At 49.0% G+C, this 16,961-nt stretch overlaps 1 protein-coding gene across 4 annotated transcripts in view; it reads right to left on the reverse strand.

Annotated features, from left to right (window-relative positions):
* Positions 1-16,961, reverse strand: part of FANCM (FA complementation group M) — a 54,326-nt gene that overhangs the window by 22,479 nt on the left and 14,886 nt on the right. For 3 of the 4 annotated variants that reach the window (XM_031066161.1, XM_031066159.1, XM_031066162.1), the window contains exons 4-10: positions 10,270-10,401; positions 9,336-9,468; positions 8,541-8,669; positions 7,996-8,097; positions 6,411-6,598; positions 4,918-5,112; positions 1,131-1,365 (exon numbers count right to left, since the gene is read on the reverse strand). In XM_031066161.1, coding sequence (XP_030922021.1) covers positions 1,131-1,365; positions 4,918-5,112; positions 6,411-6,598; positions 7,996-8,097; positions 8,541-8,669; positions 9,336-9,468; positions 10,270-10,401 — 1,114 coding nt within the window. The remainder of the gene's footprint in view (positions 1-1,130; positions 1,366-4,917; positions 5,113-6,410; positions 6,599-7,995; positions 8,098-8,540; positions 8,670-9,335; positions 9,469-10,269; positions 10,402-16,961) is intronic. The other variant, XM_031066160.1, reaches the window with a different exon arrangement.

A 16,961-nucleotide genomic window follows, 5' to 3' on the forward strand; every position in this document is an offset into this window, starting at 1 on the left:
GCACAGAGCCCTGGCCACCATGGGCACTGAGCCCTGGTCACCCTGGGCACTGAGCCCTGGCCACCATGGGGACTGAGCCCTGGCCACCTTAGGGACTGAGCCCTGGCCACCTTCAGCAAATCAACCCTGGCCACCTATGGGGACTCAAACCCTGTTAACCCTGGGGACTCTGCCCTGGCCACCCTCTGGCAGCTCAGCCCTGCTCACTCTGGGGACTCAACCCTTACACCTTTGGGGATTCTACCCTGCCCAGCTCTGCCTGCTCATCCCTGGTCCCTCTGGGGGCCCAGAGCCCCAGCCCTGCCCACGTGGCTCACACAGAAGGGCAATTGCAGCCCCTGTGCTGCTCCCACAGCAGGAACATCCCCAGCATTATCGTTTCCTTTATGCCCTCCCTGCTCGTTTCTCTTTTCTAGGACAGACCAACAAATGCTCCAAAATTATTATTTTCATCCCATGTTGGGCTCTGATTGTTTCCCAGCAGCTGGGTCTGTTTAATCAGAAATAGGAACTTTCCCAAGGCTTCGAGATTCTTCTTTCAAGAAGTTGCTGTTGGTCTTTACAGAAAGCACTGACAAAGAGAGAGAGCAGGAAAATTCACAAGTATTTATAAAAGGAGCTCTTTTTTTCCTATCTTAGGATTGTGTTTAGTTTCCTGAGCATTCCCATGTCATTGAACTACATCAGCTAAAAAGCTTCCAAGAGAATTTTCCCAATTTTCCTCCAAGAGGGTCTGCACAGTTCATAAATATCCTCAGGGTACGGCTGTGGCTGCCCCATCCCTGGGAGCATCCCAGGCCAGGCTGGACAGGGTTGGAGCAGCCTGGGATAGGGGAAGGTGTCCCTGCCCATGGCAATTTAAAGTCCCCACAACCCAATCCAGTCTGGGACTCTGGGAGTTTGGGATGAACATTTGCCTCCAGTGTGTGCAGCTGCAGTTTCTGACTTCCAGGGAGTGACTCCACGGAGGAGGATGAGCCAAGGCCTGGCTCAGGATGTGGAGGTGCAAGGGCAGAGCTGTGAGGGTGCCCAGGAGAAGGCCTGGCAGTGTCTGAGCTCAGAGTGACCTGAGAGCCCCAAGCTCTCGGGAGGGAGGGCTGGAAGTGCTGGGAACACCATAATCCTCTTACCAGTGACACAGGCAGAGAGAGCAGATTTGTGCTGCAGGGAACTGCTTCTCCTCTCTTTGGAAAGCACCCTGGAGGTGCTCTGCTCCTGCTTTTCAGCAGTGATAAACATTTTGTGCACTTTGGGATTGATGCCTTCTGGAACCATCCGTGGGCTGTGCTGGTAGAAACGAAGGGTTTTGTTTCCTGAGATGGCTTTGTGGATGCTCCTTTTGTTACACTGGCTTTGGTTGTAGGTCTGAAAGAGAAGGTAAACAGATAAATCATCAGCTGATTGATTGGTTTTTTCACAGCGTTTAATCAAAACTAAAAGAACACCTCAGTGTCTGTGGGGTTTCTCATTATTTCCTGTTCCCTCAGCGAGGAGTTGTTTGGTTTGGGGTTTTTTAATGGACCAGAAGCAGGCACAGCACTGGAGAGTGAGAAAGGAGCACAGCCCTTGCCTGGGGGAAGCTACAAGCTGTCACTGATACAGGGATGATGTAAATTAGATTACATCAGAAACAGGGAAAGGAGCTCAAGAAAAAAAAAAAAAAGCCTAAGATGATTTGTTGATGTCATGAGTGCTCTGACTCCTTTTAATTACACCCCATTTTATTGTGCAATGGAGAAACCATGGCAAAGCTGGGGAATGTCAGCAGAGAAACTGGGGCCTCCCTCTGGAAGTGGCTCCCCAAGGAGGTTTTGTGCTCTGCTCCTCCCCAAGCCCCTGTGAGACCCTGAGGGTCCCAGGGGGGCAGCTGCCACCTGACACAGAGGATTCCAGGGAGCAAAAATAAATCAATAAAACAATTAAATAAATAATTTCCCTGAATAAAACTGAAAGAGACCCACAGCCAGTTCTGATAAACTCCTCAGGCATTCCAAAAACATAACTTTTTAATCCTGGAACTGTCAAACCCCAGTGATCTCACGGCAGAAAAAAAGCGATGTTACCAAATTAGCAGCATCACAGAGTTGTGACTTCACTGGCTCTTCCCTCCTCTGTGCTTCCCTGGGCTGAGCAGCTCCAGGGGACATCCCAGGACCCATCCCAGCAGCTCCAGGGGACATCCCAAGCCTGGGCCCTGGGGCTCAGGGGACCTGCCACATGGAGAGGCTGCCCTGGGAACACGTGGGAGCCATGGAATAAACACTGAGCTGACAGAAATTCCTGCCAACGTCACGCTGCCAGACCTGCACTGACCCCTTTCTCCCAATGAAACGTCTTCAAAAGCTTTGTGATTGACCTCAAGTGGTTTGATTAAAAACAACCCCAAAATTAAAGCAAGCAAAACAAAAAACAAAAAATCCCAAAACTAAAACAAAGGGAAAAACACACAAAAAAAAACCCCAAACAAATTCCCATGAATTAATATATGGACATTAATTACTTAGCTGCAAATTAAGTGATAGGGAAGAACCTCCACATTGAGTCTCTTTCCTGTTCTGCTAAACTTAAAAACCCCAGCAACAACCCCAAAAGACACCCTCAAGAAAAACCAAACAAAGCCACCAAGACAATGTTGGTTTGCAATTAAGCTTATTTCCTGACCTCAAAATAAAAAAAATGTATACAGTGACTTTTCTACCTGAGGGGAGGTTCTGCTTCAAATATATCTCAGAAAATCTGGACAGCACAGTAATCCAACTACTTAAGTGAAGCTCCAAGGAATTGAAGGGACTATTTTATATCCCATTACAGAGCAGAGCTTTCAATAGTAACCAGCCTCCGTAAGCAGCACCAGAAAATATCTATTTACAAGCTGCACTCAGGTTTATCATTTTTAACTCTCGTCCCTTCAAAGGGGAAACTTTTTTCCACCCAGGGAGGATTCTCTGCAGTCTCATTCAGAATTAAATCCCTGCCATCCACAAATCCCAACCAGAGCTACAGCACTGACTGGAATAAATTAAATAATACCAAAATCTGAAATTTTGGGTTTACAATTGACTCACACAGATCCTGGTTTGCACCCCCTCTCACTGGTGATGGCAGCAGGGAGTGCCCAGCCTGCCCTGTCCCATCCAAGGGTGAGCCAGGCCCTGCTGTGCTGGGATCCCCCAGCTCCCAGCACATCTCCAGTGGGACAAGGATGTCCCAAGGGACAGTCTGTACTCAGAGATGATTAATTATGCTCTGCCTGAGTGCTGGGCTGCAGGAGCCCAGCCAAAGTGGATTTGCACCTAAGCCGATCTCCTCATCCTCACACGCAAGAGCGCGGCCACTAAAGCCAGCTCTGGGTGCCAGTGGCGTCACCAGCCCAGTAAGCACCAGCCTGAACAGCCACTGTCACCAGCAGCACCCCCAGGGTCCCCCCCAGCTCCAGCCCCCACCCCACACCTTCCTCTGCACCCTTGGAAAGCCCTGGAATCTCTGAGCTGCAGTTCAATATTTGGTGACATGGGAGGCTGGGAGAGCTGGGGGTGCTCACCTGGAGAGGAGAAGCTCCAGGGAGAGCTCAGAGCCCCTGGCAGGGCCTGAAGGGCTCCAGGAGAGCTGGAGAGGGACTGGGGACAAGGCATGGAGGGACAGGAGCCAGGGAATGGCTCCCAGTGCCAGAGGGCAGGGATGGATGGGAGATTGGGAATTGGGAATTCCTGGCTGGGCTGGAATTGCCAGAGCAGCTGTGGCTGCCCCTGGATCCCTGGCAGTGCCCAAGGCCAGGCTGGACACTGGGACACCCTGGGACAGTGGGAGGTGTCCCTGCCATGGCAGGGGGTAGAACTGGAGGATCTTTCAGGTCCCATCCAACCCAAACCGCTCTGGGGTTCTGTGCTGGATATTCCTGTGACAGTGAATGAGGAGGCTGAGCAGAGACTCCCTGGGGGCTGCAGCTTTGTCCCAAGGGACACCTCTGAGCTCTGCTCCCTGGGACAGGGACAGGACCCAGGAAAGGGCTGGAGCTGTGCCAGAGCAGGCTCAGGCTGGAGCTCAGGGAAAGGTTCTTCCCCAGAGGGTGCTGGCACTGCCCAGGCTGCCCAGGGAATGGGCACAGCCCCGAGGCTGCCAGAGCTCCAGTAGGGTTTGGACAGCACTGCCAGGGATGCCCATAGTGGGGTTATTGGGTGTCTGTGCTGGGATGCTCCTTGAGTGTGGAATCCTCTGAATCCAGGGCACTGCCTTGGACAGACCTACCAGAGAGTTTTCCCCACCTGGACAGACAGAAAGGACTTCCCCATGGAGTCTTGCACAACACCATGATCCATCCCAGTTCCTTTCCCCTTATATCCCAAATTCTCGTGGTTTCTCCTTTCCCTCTTCTGTCATGAGTTGTGGAATCCCTGGTGGCCAGCCCCATCTTCCCTGCAGGGCAGTGCCCTTTGCCTGCCCTTTGTGCCACCCTGTCACAGACATGTTTTATGAAAAATCTTTTCCTTAGGATTTTTCTCCTGAGAAGCTGAGAAGCCTCAGGAACAAAATGTAACCAATGGTTATCTGCTGCTGTGGAATGCAACAGGTGCATCTGTGATTGGCCTCATGTGGTTGTTTCTAATTAATGGCCAATCACAGTCAGCTGGCTCGGACAGAGAGTCCAAGACACAAACCTTTGTTATCATTCTTTCTTTTGCTAATCTTAGCTAGCCTTCAGATGAAATCCTTTCTTCTATTCTTTTAGTATAGTTTAAAAATAATATATACCATAAAATAATAAATCAAACCTTCTGAAACATGGAGTCAGATCCTCATCTCTTCCCTCATCCTTGGACCCCTGTGAACACGGTCACAGCACCCCATGCCCTCCCATCCCTAACCCTGTGCACAGCCCATGGCCAGCCAGGTGTTCTGTCCCTGCTTTCCCTGGCTCACCCTCTCCTCGCGGCCCTGGGCCAGGATGACGACGATGCGGCCGTGGGTGCGGCCCATGCGCTGCACCAGGCGCACGGGGCTGCGCTGCGCGTCGAAGCACACGATCAGATCCACCTCGCCGATGTCCAGCCCCTCCTCGCCCACGCACGTGGACACCAGGGTGTTGTAGCCGCCCTCCCGGAATCGCCTCACCACCTGCAGGGACAGTGGGAATGGGATTGAGCAGCTCAGCCAGGAAAACTGAGCTGTATCTTTGTCCTGGGCTCTCTGCTGTCCATGGGGCAGTTTTCTCTCTATCTCCCCCACAGCCAATCCTCCCTCCAGGAGATCTCTGCTGTCCATGGCCACTGAGTGTCCCTGCAGGGCTGATCCAATTCCAGCATCCCATGGGGAGATGCTGCGCCCAGGGGAGGAGCCAAGCATTCCTACCTGGATCCAATCTGAGCCTGGAGCAGCACAGCAGCCTTTGCCCCCTGCATTGCCAGAGGAGCAGCTTTCTGCTGCCCTGCATTGCCAGAGGGAGCCCAGGCCCATCTGCAGCAGCCCTGGAGCTGCAGAGGAAAACTCCCCCCTTGTGCAGGATCCCTGCTGCAGCAGCAGCACAGCTGGCACTGCAGGAGGGCTGAGCCCCCATGGGATGGGGCTGTGCCACCCCCTGACACACAGGGGGCAGGGACTGCTCTGACTCTGGCAGGGGTTTGTTTTCTGGGGTTTTTTGTACTATTGCATTTGTATTTTTTATTTTCCTAGTAAAGAAATTTGTTATTCCAATTCCTGTTATTCCTACTCCCATATCTTTGCCTGAGAGCCGCTTAATTTAAAAATTATAATAATTCATAAGGAAGGGGTTTACATTTTCTATTTCAGGGGAGGCTCCTGCCTTCCTCAGCAGACACCTGGCTTTTCAAACCAAGATAATTCTAAAATGACAAATTTTGTCTTTTTAGATTTCCCAGCTGCTACCTTGTGATCAAACGCCACGCCAGTGTGACCAGCATCAGCATTTCAACTCTTTAACTCTAAATAGAGGGAAAAAACCACACCTTATTCTGTCTCCAACCATTTAAAACTGATCCTCCCAATTTAGTAATTAAATATTTTAGGGGTTGTCTCTTTTTTTAGCTTTGCTAGATCAGAATTTCATGCTAGATCTTATCTTTCCTACCTAGAAAAAAAATAAAATTCCCACAGCATGTATTTGCATATTTCCCCAGATTTTTGACATTTTAATTTAGCAGTTGTTAATATAATATAAATAATATAAATTATAATAATTTTATTTATAGATAATATAAATATATAAATTATTGGTCTCTTTTGTTCAGTGAGTATAATTTTGGGTACTCTGGAAACCACTGGACTCCACGGGGATTTACCAACGACACTTACAGCTCAGCCACTGCCACACAGTCCATACTCCTGCAGTTATTCACACAATGAATGTGCATCACTAATTATCACTAATTCCTAGTCCCAGCCTCCTCTTTCCTCACCTCCAGCTGCTCCTTCTGGGTGAAGCCCTTGGTGCTCTTGCCCGAGGAGTGTCCCACGAAGGTCATGGCGCGCACGGCCGGGCTGAGCCGCGCCAGCATCTCGGCGATCTCCTGCACGCTGTCCCGGAACGACGAGAAGATCATCACCCTCGTGTCCCCGGGGGAGCCCTCACTCCTGTCCTCATCTGCTGGATTTGGAAATGGCAGGTTTTAATAGAATCAGCAGTGAAAAAGGATGGGGCACCCCCCACAAGTTACACGTTCACAGCTCTCATAGTCTCACTCAATGGGAAGAGAAAATGGGCAGAAAATGCTCCAAGATCCACCTCCTTAAAATTCCTCTTTGGATCAAAGCAGGTTCTCATGCTCATGGAGAACGAGAATGTCTTTATCTGAGGCACCCTTACTAAAGTCACTTTGAAAAGCTGGGTTGGATGGGAAGTGTTTTGGAGTGAAGCTCACTATGCTGTTGTCTCCATTTCGGCACTCTCAGGACAGCAGAAACATAATCCCAGAATCCCAGACTGGTTTGGGTTGGGAGGGACCTTAAATCCCACCCAGTGCCACCCCTGCAATGGGAGGGACACCTCCCACTGTCCCAGGCTGCTCCAAGCCCCAGTGACCAACCCGGCCTTGGCACTGCCAGGGATCCAGGGGCAATGAATGGAACAGAAAGGGCTGGTGCTGTGCCAGGTAGGGCTGATGACTTTGGGCATGAATTCCCTCCCTCTCCATCTCAAATGTAGAGTTTTTACAGTGGAGGCAAAAGGAGGGAGGCAGGAGGACAGGAAGAACTGTGAATGGGAAGGGGAAAAAAGGAGCGAACTGCATTAAATGTATTGGGACTTATCCTAAAGTTACAAACACAGAACTGGGAAACAAAGTTGCCTTGTAGAAAACTTCAGTCATTTCAAAGGTTTGCTGAGAACTGGGCATCCAAGAGAGAAAAAAAAAACACAAAAAAAAAGAGGGAAGGGCAGGTCAGAAACTATTAGAACTTCACAGAGCACAAAGACCCAAGCAGGCAAGATAAAAAGTGAACAAGATGCAAAACAAATGCTATTACTCATGTAATATTCCAAAGGCTGGGATCAAGAAGCTGAAACATCCCAAAACCAAAGAGATGCGGGTGATATCTTCATCAAGATGAAAAAGAAGAGAGAGAGAGAGAGGTGAATGTAACTGAAGGGTCTGAACTTCAAATTGATGCCTCAGAGTTGTTAATTGTTATTTTCAGGCTGGATATCAGAATTTTCATGCTTGAGGTCCTTAAATGTGCTCCTGGAACTCTGCAGCAGGGACTGAGGGGGCTGCCAGGACAAACTGGGACAGGACCAGCAGGAAAGGTGGTAGGCCCAGAAATGAGTTCCCAATCCCTGTTTTACTCAGCTGTTAGAGCAGTTTATATCAAATCAATAATGAGAATTTAGAGGAAGTTTTATCTTATAGAAATCCTGTGGTGAAGTTCTTCTAGAGGGGAAGATGCACAAACAATCAAAGCAATAAAGCAGCACCAAGGAGGAAATCAGTCAGGAGGATATTCCTTGTTTCCATTGCCAGATTTTCCTGAGCTGTTGGTACCCACCAGAACCTCCCTGTTTCCAGGATCTGAAGTGTTCTATTACAATCTCCTCCAATTTCTTCAATTTTGGATGGCTGTAGACAAATTCCTTTTTCTTTTCCAACCCTGGAAGGGAAATAAAGTAATGAAAGATGTAAATAAACCTGCAACAAGCAGGAAGGTTCAGCGAACTTCATTCCCTCCCACTGTAATTATTTGAGTCAGACCCAAATCCTGATATTGATACTTAGATATTGGTACTAAACAAAATAATAAACTGCTGACAGAAGAACATTTGTTAAACCCAGTTTTTGGGAAAGTGCTGTTACTTTGTTAGAGTCACACTGGAAAAGACTTACAGTGAAACAATTGTATCTTAACCCTCCTTTTAGAGCAAATAAAAACTTTCAAACACAGAAAACCTCCTTGAAAGTAGCTAAAACCACCGAGGGAGGAGTGAGAGGGAGGGAGAGACACAACATTGGGATTCAATCTGGAATAAAGAGCAGCAGCCAGGGCAGCACAACTTTTAAACAGGAATATTCTGTTCCTGAGGGGGCAAACCTGACCTGTTGTGCTGTTGCCAGCACTTCCACTCTCAGGAGTCACAGCAGTGTCTGAGAACATGTCCTGAAGCTGCTGGTAGAGCTCCATGAAGTCCTGGTTGCGCCCCAGCTCGCTCTTGCTGCGGGACAATCCTTTGGAGAGAGTTGGAACATCTCAGGATCCCATTTCCTTTCCCAAACTCTGCTTTTAGCAAACCTCACTGTGCCCAGCTCTGGCCCCTCAGCTTGGGAAGGACCTTGGGACACTGAGCACATCCAGAGGGGACAGTGAGGCTGGAGAGGGGCTGGGAACACAAACCCTGAGAGGAACCCCTGAGGGAGCTGGGAGTGCTCAGCCTGGAGAAAAGGAGACTCAGGGCTGCCCCCATCACTCTGCACAGCTCCTGAAAGGTGCCTGTGCTCAGCTGGGGCTGGGCTCTGTCTCCAGGAACTGACACAACCAGAGCACACAGCCTCGAGCTGTGCCAAGGGAAATACAGGCTGGATATCAGGAAAAAGTTTTTTATGGAAAGGGTGATAAAGTTCTGGAATGTTCTGCCCAGGGAGGTGGTGGAGTCCCCATCCCTGGGTGGGTTTAACAAAGCCTGGATGTGGCACTGGGTGCCAGGGCTGAGTTGGACTCAATGGTCTTGAAGGTCTCTCCCAACCCAGTGATTCTGTGATTCTGTGAATAAGGGGAACAAAACACCAAATCCATCTGCAGCCCCTCATTCCTTAAGGTGTTTTGTGCCAAACCAGCCATGCAGCAAGGTAAATGAAGTGGAGCTGAAAGGAAGGATGCTGCTGAGGAGATTTCACCTTTGGATCCATCCATGATTCCCCACAGGTAGATGAATAAGGAGCGGATTCCCATCTGCAGCAGCAGCTCGTACCCGTGGTACAGACTGATACAAAGGGCAAAGTCTCCTTCAATGATGCCTTGATGGATTCCCTGGGGGAGAAAAGCAGATTCTCACAGAGTTAAGAAGTGGCTGAGGAGCAGGAATCCCACTGCAATTCCTGCCCAAAACCAGAGTGACACCTGAGGAGCAGAGCAAACCCCAAAGTGATGCCCAAGGAGCAGTTTGTCCATCAGAGCCCTCAGGGGACAGACTGCACAATGCTCAGTGAAGGCAATCCTCTTCCACCTCCAAAATACTCTCCAAAATACCTCTATTATCTCCCAACATTAGCTCATCAACCCTCAGATGCTGAGCCATCAGCATTTGGGAAAATCTGGGATTTCTGGCACATCCACCCAGGCTATGGAATTAAGTCAGGAAAATTGCCTTGCTTACACTGCAGGAGATTTCCCATTGCTCTTTTTGAGGCACACAGTCTTTTTTTAGGCATTTTTTTAAAGTTTACAAAATTTGACCATTCCATGAGGATTTACCAAAAAACAGGAACAGGAATATACCTATGAGGGGAAAATGAAAACCTGGCTGTCAGTGATTACAATGTAAGTTCTCAAAGCAATTCCACTTAAATGGAGTGCCTGATCTTTTCCTCAACCCTTCTATACTGGCATCCAGAAATGCAGAACGATTAGGAGTATTTTTTCATAAAAGATCTTAAAATAGATTACATAAATTATCTTAAAGATCCCTTCCATCCCAAACCTTGCTGTGATTCTATTTTATTCCACAGCTAAAACCAGAAATCTACTTAAAATGTCTCCGGAAATACTGTAATGATGGATTATTCCTATTTATTGACTACTTTAATAGCATGAAATAAATAAAGAACTTACTGCATGTTGTGCAGACGGGTTCTTCCTGTACTGATCCCTTGCCAGGATGATCTGGTACTTGGTCAGGCTGGGAATATCCCTCCTGGATAAAACTCCCACCTTAATCAGGCGCCCAGCAAATGCTTCCAGCACCTGCAAGCAAAACCCAGCACAGGTGAAGGGGAGTGAGCCCTTTGAAATGATTTTAGTTTATAGATCCTACACAACAGAACATGAGCAGCTCATTGGTTTTATTTGAGACGCAGGATTTTCCATAGTGAGCTGTGCTGAATTCTGAGTGCTGTGTTACTGTACCAGGTGCTCTGCCTCAGTGGAAGGCTCTCCATAATCAGGATGTTTTTAGGTTAATTCCCCAAATTCCTGCCAGAGCACTTGGACAAGGCTCTCAGGCACAGGTGGGATTGTTGGGGTGTCCTGTGCAGGATCAGGAGTTGGACTCCATGATCCTTGGGGGTCCCTTCCCACACCCTCCTGCCCCAGGGTAACCCTGGATCCACCCAGGAACTGAGGAGGGGAAAATCCCCCTGGGATCTGGAATGGAACAAGGGCTGAGCCAGCAGAGGGGGACAGGAACGGGAGGGACCCCCAGGTGTGGAACAGGGGCTGCAGTCCCCTCTCACTGCTCACACTCCAATGGCACTTTGATCCCAGGAGCACTTGGATTCACCTCTGAGAAGCCCAAACTGGGTGAAGGACTGGCCAGGATCTGTGTGGAAGGGATGGGAACTGGGAGACAGGAGCAGAAAGGAACAGGCACAGCAGTGTGTCCCATTTCCTGCAGAACCCACCCCAAAACACAGCCTGTTTTCCAACATCACATGTACCTGCTTTCCAGCTCGCTGCAGCAAGGACAATAACCTGCACTAATGCATCTTAATCCTGTTTTTCCTCTTTGCTTCCCAGCCTTAGGTGGTCAGGATTTTTCCACTGACTTAGTTTGGCCTGAGCACTAACTCTGCCATAATTGCAGTAATCAGATTTGTCCCACAAACCCTGTTTACAACCTGTTGGCCCTCTTGGCCAAGGGCCCCAAAAAACCCAGTGCACAAGAACAGGCTTCTCCAAAGCTCACAGACAGTTTCCCAGTGCTACTTCCATGTGTTTCCCAAGTGTTCAGGCACTCCAGCAGCAGCACAGCTGCCCTGCCCTAAGAGGGCTATAGTGTAACAAATGCTTAATCCCTTTAGTGTCCCTTCAGCCCACTGAAAAGCATCCAACCAAACCAATAAAGCCAGGCCTAAGCCAGGCTTCCAACACTGATCCAGCAGTGGAGTTGGTGGGGAGAAAATGTCCTGACAGGTACAGAGAGCCTCATGTAGAACCCAGCCTGTGTTTATCCCTGAGTAACAACACTCATTTGTTACTCAGGACACTCCTCCACCTGGGTTCCCAGATGCTGGTAGGATGCACAAATATCCTTAACATGCACATGCTGCTGATGCTCTGGCAGTGCAGGGGCAGCTCAGCTCAACTTCTGTCTGCTTGCTTTGATTATTCCTATAGTTAAGTCCAAAAATTAATTTATTATATTGTTTATTTATAGGTCTTCTTTTACCTTACTCTGTGTGCAGAACCCGTGTGGCATTAAAATGAAAACAGAATCACAGAATGCTCTGGGCTAGAAGGGACCTTAAATCCCACCCAGTGCCACCCCTGCCATGGCAGGGACACCTCCCACTGTCCCAGGTGGCTTCAAACTCCAGTGTCCAGCCTGGCCTTGGGCACTGCCAGGGATCCAGGGCAGCCACAGCTGCTCTGGCAATTTCAGCCCAGCCCCTCCCCAAATTTTAAAAATTCCCACACCCACTCTCCCAGCCAGGAATTCCTTCCCAATATCTAATCTAAATCTAATCTAAAATCCTAAGGAATGGAGTGGGAGTAACTGCCACCATCAATGACAGCAGCATTAATCCCCCAAAGAATCAAAAATGCAAGGGGGAATTTGGAAGGGCTCAGGGAAAGTTGGGCAGCCCCAGCTCAGCCGTGCTGGGGAATCTCCACCCTGCCCATCCCCAGCCCCAGGTCACTCACACTGCAGCAGCAGGGTAAGCAGCTCACAGCAGATAAAGGGAACCCACAGACATGGAGCCAGGATCCTCAGTGCTTTGGGGCATCTTGGGCTGCTCCCCTTCCCTGGGAGGGTGGGAGAGGCTGGGCTGGAATTGCCAGAGCAGCTGTGGCTGCCCCTGGATCCCTGGCAGTGCCCAAGGCCAGGCTGGACACTGGGGCACCCTGGGACAGTGGGAGGTGTCCCTGCCATGGCAGGGATGGGATTTAATTCCCTTCCAACCAAACCATTGCCTGACTTCACCCTGGGCCGTGGGATGGGAGCCAGGCCTGGGGCAGCCCCTCCCTACCTGCTCTGTGTCCCCTGGGGCACCCAAAGGTGTCACCTGGGACACCCAAGGCCTTCCCAAGCCCTTCCAGGTCTCCTTTATCCCCAGGGGAGCTGGGTCACGGCCTCACAGCTCCCAGGGAAAGCAAGGCAGGAAGGACACTCCATCCCCAGGCATTCCTTCTAATTAAGGGTCATGGATTAACTAAGCCAAATAAACCACTAACACCTCGAACACCACCAACAAACAAACACCAACTGGAGGCTGCAGTAATGCCAGGAATTTCTGGAGGAAAGGGGGAAATAAATGAAGAAATCAAATGTTGTTTTCTTAAATTACAGCCAAAACCATTCACCAAGCCACTGGGAAGGCTGAACGCACAAAGATTTCATTTCTCATATTAGTGAGAACAAAATTAAAAATGCAGTTTAGTTTTAAGGGTTTCAAATTCAGAACTTGGTGTTTTATCACAGAGTTTGTTACTGTTCTGTTGTTCTTCAATCCGGGCTGTACCTGATGAGTCCCTTTAAAAGGACAGAGATGTCTGTGCCAGCTTACAGGAAAAGGCATTTTCCAAATAAACCAAAATGCTGACCATGGGGGAAGAACTCAGTGCTTTTTATTTGAATGGACACCACTGGAATATCTCATTACCCTCCCATCAAACCCCAAACAGTTGGACACGGGCACACTTGAAATGCTGAAGATGAAGATTAAACTATGTCTCAAGTAGTAGAAACAGATTCAGGCTTTTCACAAACGTTCCTCTTGAAAAGAAATTAATATTTTTATTAAAAAGTAATGGCCATTAAATCTGATATTTCAGCACTGGTTTATGATTTCCTATAGTTGCTGCAGAGCATTTTTTTCTAAAAAGCAATTTCCATTACCTGTACTTTTCTGTTTCATCCCTTGACCTAGTTACTGACATATAAGAAAATGATATTGTCCCTGTTTGCTCAATGTACACCCCTGTCTGATTTAATCACCTTCTGCAATACAACCTGGTGCTGTTATGAAAGGCAGCAGGATGCAGTCACCTGGAGCTTCAAACTGCCAGGGAACAGTAAACACAACCTACTTAGGAGAGCCTCAGCAGCAGGCACTGCTCCCTGGTTACATTTATCTTGCCTCCATACCTTCATTTTTAATTAAAAAGATAATACTTCCGCAAAAGTCCCCTCAGCCTTTCCAAAACACTTCAGTGTCGTGTTACCCAAACACAGCCATAGAATTAATTCCAATTAATTGCTCAGGAGCACTCGTGGCTTTCTCGAGCTCAGAGCTGCCAGATTTACAGCCAGCAGATAGAAGACAACTGGCAGAGTTATCCCATCCTGCACTGGACCTGCCAAGAGCACAAAGACTTTCTCTGTTCTGAGCTATCTCCCACAGCAAACCACAACGAGTTCTTGGAGCCCATGATGAGCTTAGAACCTGGTTTTGGAGCTCTGACAGGAGCTGAGGACTTGTGTACAGGGCAAAGGACTCGTGTTCCTGTGCCAGCTACCCCTCACTAAAAACTGCTCCTAATCTGTTTTCTGTTGGCACAATAAAAAACAAAGGCTCTAAACTAACGCCCTGACCTAATTATTTTAGTGCAGATTTGCAGGGGTTCTTTACCACAGAAAATAACTGTTAGGGTGGCTTTTCTTTCCCAGGGGAGAAGGAGGGGTGGCAGAAACCTGCTGCTAAGCAGGCAGGACCTCCACAAACAGGAACTCCAAAGGTGCATCCCCTCCACAGGAGCTCCCCAAGCGCTCCCAGCCTCCCTGGGAGGGGTTTTAGACTGGGTTTTACAGAGCCACACTGGGCTGAAAGAGAGCTGCACCTTCCTCCAGACCCCCTGGCTCCAGCACTGTCAGTGCTCACACAGAACCCCAAACTGGGTTGGGTTGGAAGGAGCTTCAATCCCATCCATCCCACCCCTGCCATGGCAGGGCCACCTTCCCCTGTCCCAGGCTGCTCCAAGCCCCAGTGTCCAACCTGGCCTTGGCCATCCAGGGATCCCTTCCCAATGTTCTGGGGCTGAGCTGGTGAAGCAAACAAGCCCAGGTAGTGCCAGGGAGGCAGCACCACACCCCAACGCCCTGCTCTGCCCTAAGGGGATCCCCCAAACCAGGAGCAGGGAACAACCAACAGCTCCAGGAGAAATCCAGATGTGTGCTGGCCCTGAGCTGCTCCAGCTCCTCCCATTCTCGAGGAACAGAGCCAAGGAAGGCAGGGCAGGGCAAGAGGAGGAAGAGGAGGCTGTGCCCACCAGGCCCTGCTGCACAGGGGGCTCAGGAGGGGTTCCTGGCTGTGCCAGGGCAGGGATCCTGCAGGGAGTGTGAGCACAGCCAGAGCCTCCCACTGCTCCAGGGAGGGGCAGAGGAGGATCCAGAGCATTCCCTGCTCTGTCCCAGCACTGAAACCAGGGAGCTTTGGGTTCCCCCAGTGTGATACCTTGAGCAGTGTCCATGGAGCAGCCAGTATTCCCAAAACTTCCAGGAACAAACCACAGTTAGTGTCTGCCTGCTGGGGAGGCTCTGGAGCTCTGACTGGCACTGAATTTTAGTCATTCTTTTATAAAACTTCAGAGTCGAGCCAAACAAACTCTGAACCAGGCAGAAAAGTGCATTTTGTGCAATTCCTTCCTGACGTTTTCTCACCTGGCCAGTAAAGGAAGGAGAGCAGCAGGGCACAGCAGGGCAGGGTGCATTTTAGCTGATCCTGTCACTCTCCAAACCCAATACTGCTCAGCCCAGTAAAGATCCTGGCACCTAAGTTTTGTTTAAGTTTATATTAACTCATTCACGCCCTTCCCAATCTTCCAGGGCCATGAGACACACTGAAAATCCACTGTTCTTTCCTGGAAAAAAATCTAGGGAAAAAAATCCAGCCAAAAAAATCCAATACTTTGTCTTTTTCTAAGAGCTGAGTTTTCTCCTGTTACAGCATTTTTCCTTTCCTAAAGGTTATAAAACAAGACCTCCAGTTTTTACTTTTCAACTAATTTCACCAAGAACAATTTTAATTTTTATTGAGAGATGTTAAAATAAGTCACTTTTCTACATCAATTCACCACTCAGTAAGTGACTGTCAGACAGAAAGGAGCATCCACTGAGGATGGTTTGGATCTGAAATTTTAAAGGCTGAATATCAGTTTTTCTGTTCTATTCAGAGACAGAACCTGCCAGGAATGCTCAGAGAACACAGCAGTACCAAAACTGTGTTTTCTCAAAGAGTGGCTGTTTATTAGCCAGCAGTCATACACAAAATTAGCAAGTTTGGTGAAAAAACCACAACAACTACAACAAAAATCAGCTTTTTTCACCTGCAGTAACAAGGAGTTCCTCTGTTATCCATCCAGACACAGCCCATCACACCTTCAGTACTCCATCAAATACACTAATTACCAAGCTCATCAGGAATCAAAGACAAATTAAATACACACAGAGTAATTTGTACAGATGGATTTTTAAAACAGGATTTTAAACTCCTCCCAGCCTCTTTCTCCCAGTCAATATTCTGTGGCATTTGGCATATATAGAGAAATTCAGCTGGGATTTTAAACTCTTTTTCTGCTGGTTGGTTTTTCTTTGTCTTTTCTCTCATCTCCAGCAAAGACAATTGATATTTAGAAATAATTTCATTTAAGCAACTATTAATTCTCATAATTAATGTGTAGACAAAAGAGTTGGGATTATTTTCCATGAATTATTTATGAAAAATGGGCAGAAAAAGAACATCCACACGCTGCCTCAAACGGGAATGCTAGTTCCTGGAAGAAATCTCCAAGGATGCCCCCCCTTGGTACTGATAACCCAACAGCCAAAGTTCGGTGGAAAATTCCTCCCCCCAGCCCAGGAGTGTGTGATGTGGGATTTACCTGGGGCAGGGATGGCTTCCCACTGTGCCTCCCCTTAGGGCTGAGGGTTCAGCCAGGTCTCTGGCCACTGCCCAGCCCGTGGTGCTGCTCTGGGGCAGCTGCCCGTGAAATCAGATCAGCACCCACCCAGACATTAAACAAGCACCAGCTCCAGCCTTGCTCCAGGATTTGCCTTCCCAGTGAATTCCAGAGGCTCTGGTGCTGATTCACTGCCTGCAGGCAGAGCCCAAACCCCCTCAGTGACCTGTGCTTCACTGCCTGCAGCCCCTGCACCCCAAAGTCCCTCTCAGGACATTCCCAGCTGCGCCTCTGGTTACGGATTCCCCCAGGAGCACTTCCAAGGCACAGCAGGGTTTGGGTCTGCCCTGCCAGGAGCACACCAGGGCAGGCACATCTCAGCTTCTGGGGCAATTCAGGGCTCATTTTCACAGCCAGCTCAGCCCCTGGGGCTGGAGAGCCAAAGCTGAGGCTGGAGAAAGGACTGC

This window comes from Geospiza fortis, unplaced genomic scaffold, assembly GCF_000277835.1.
Source record: "Geospiza fortis unplaced genomic scaffold, GeoFor_1.0 scaffold23, whole genome shotgun sequence".
NCBI lineage: Eukaryota > Metazoa > Chordata > Aves > Passeriformes > Thraupidae > Geospiza > Geospiza fortis.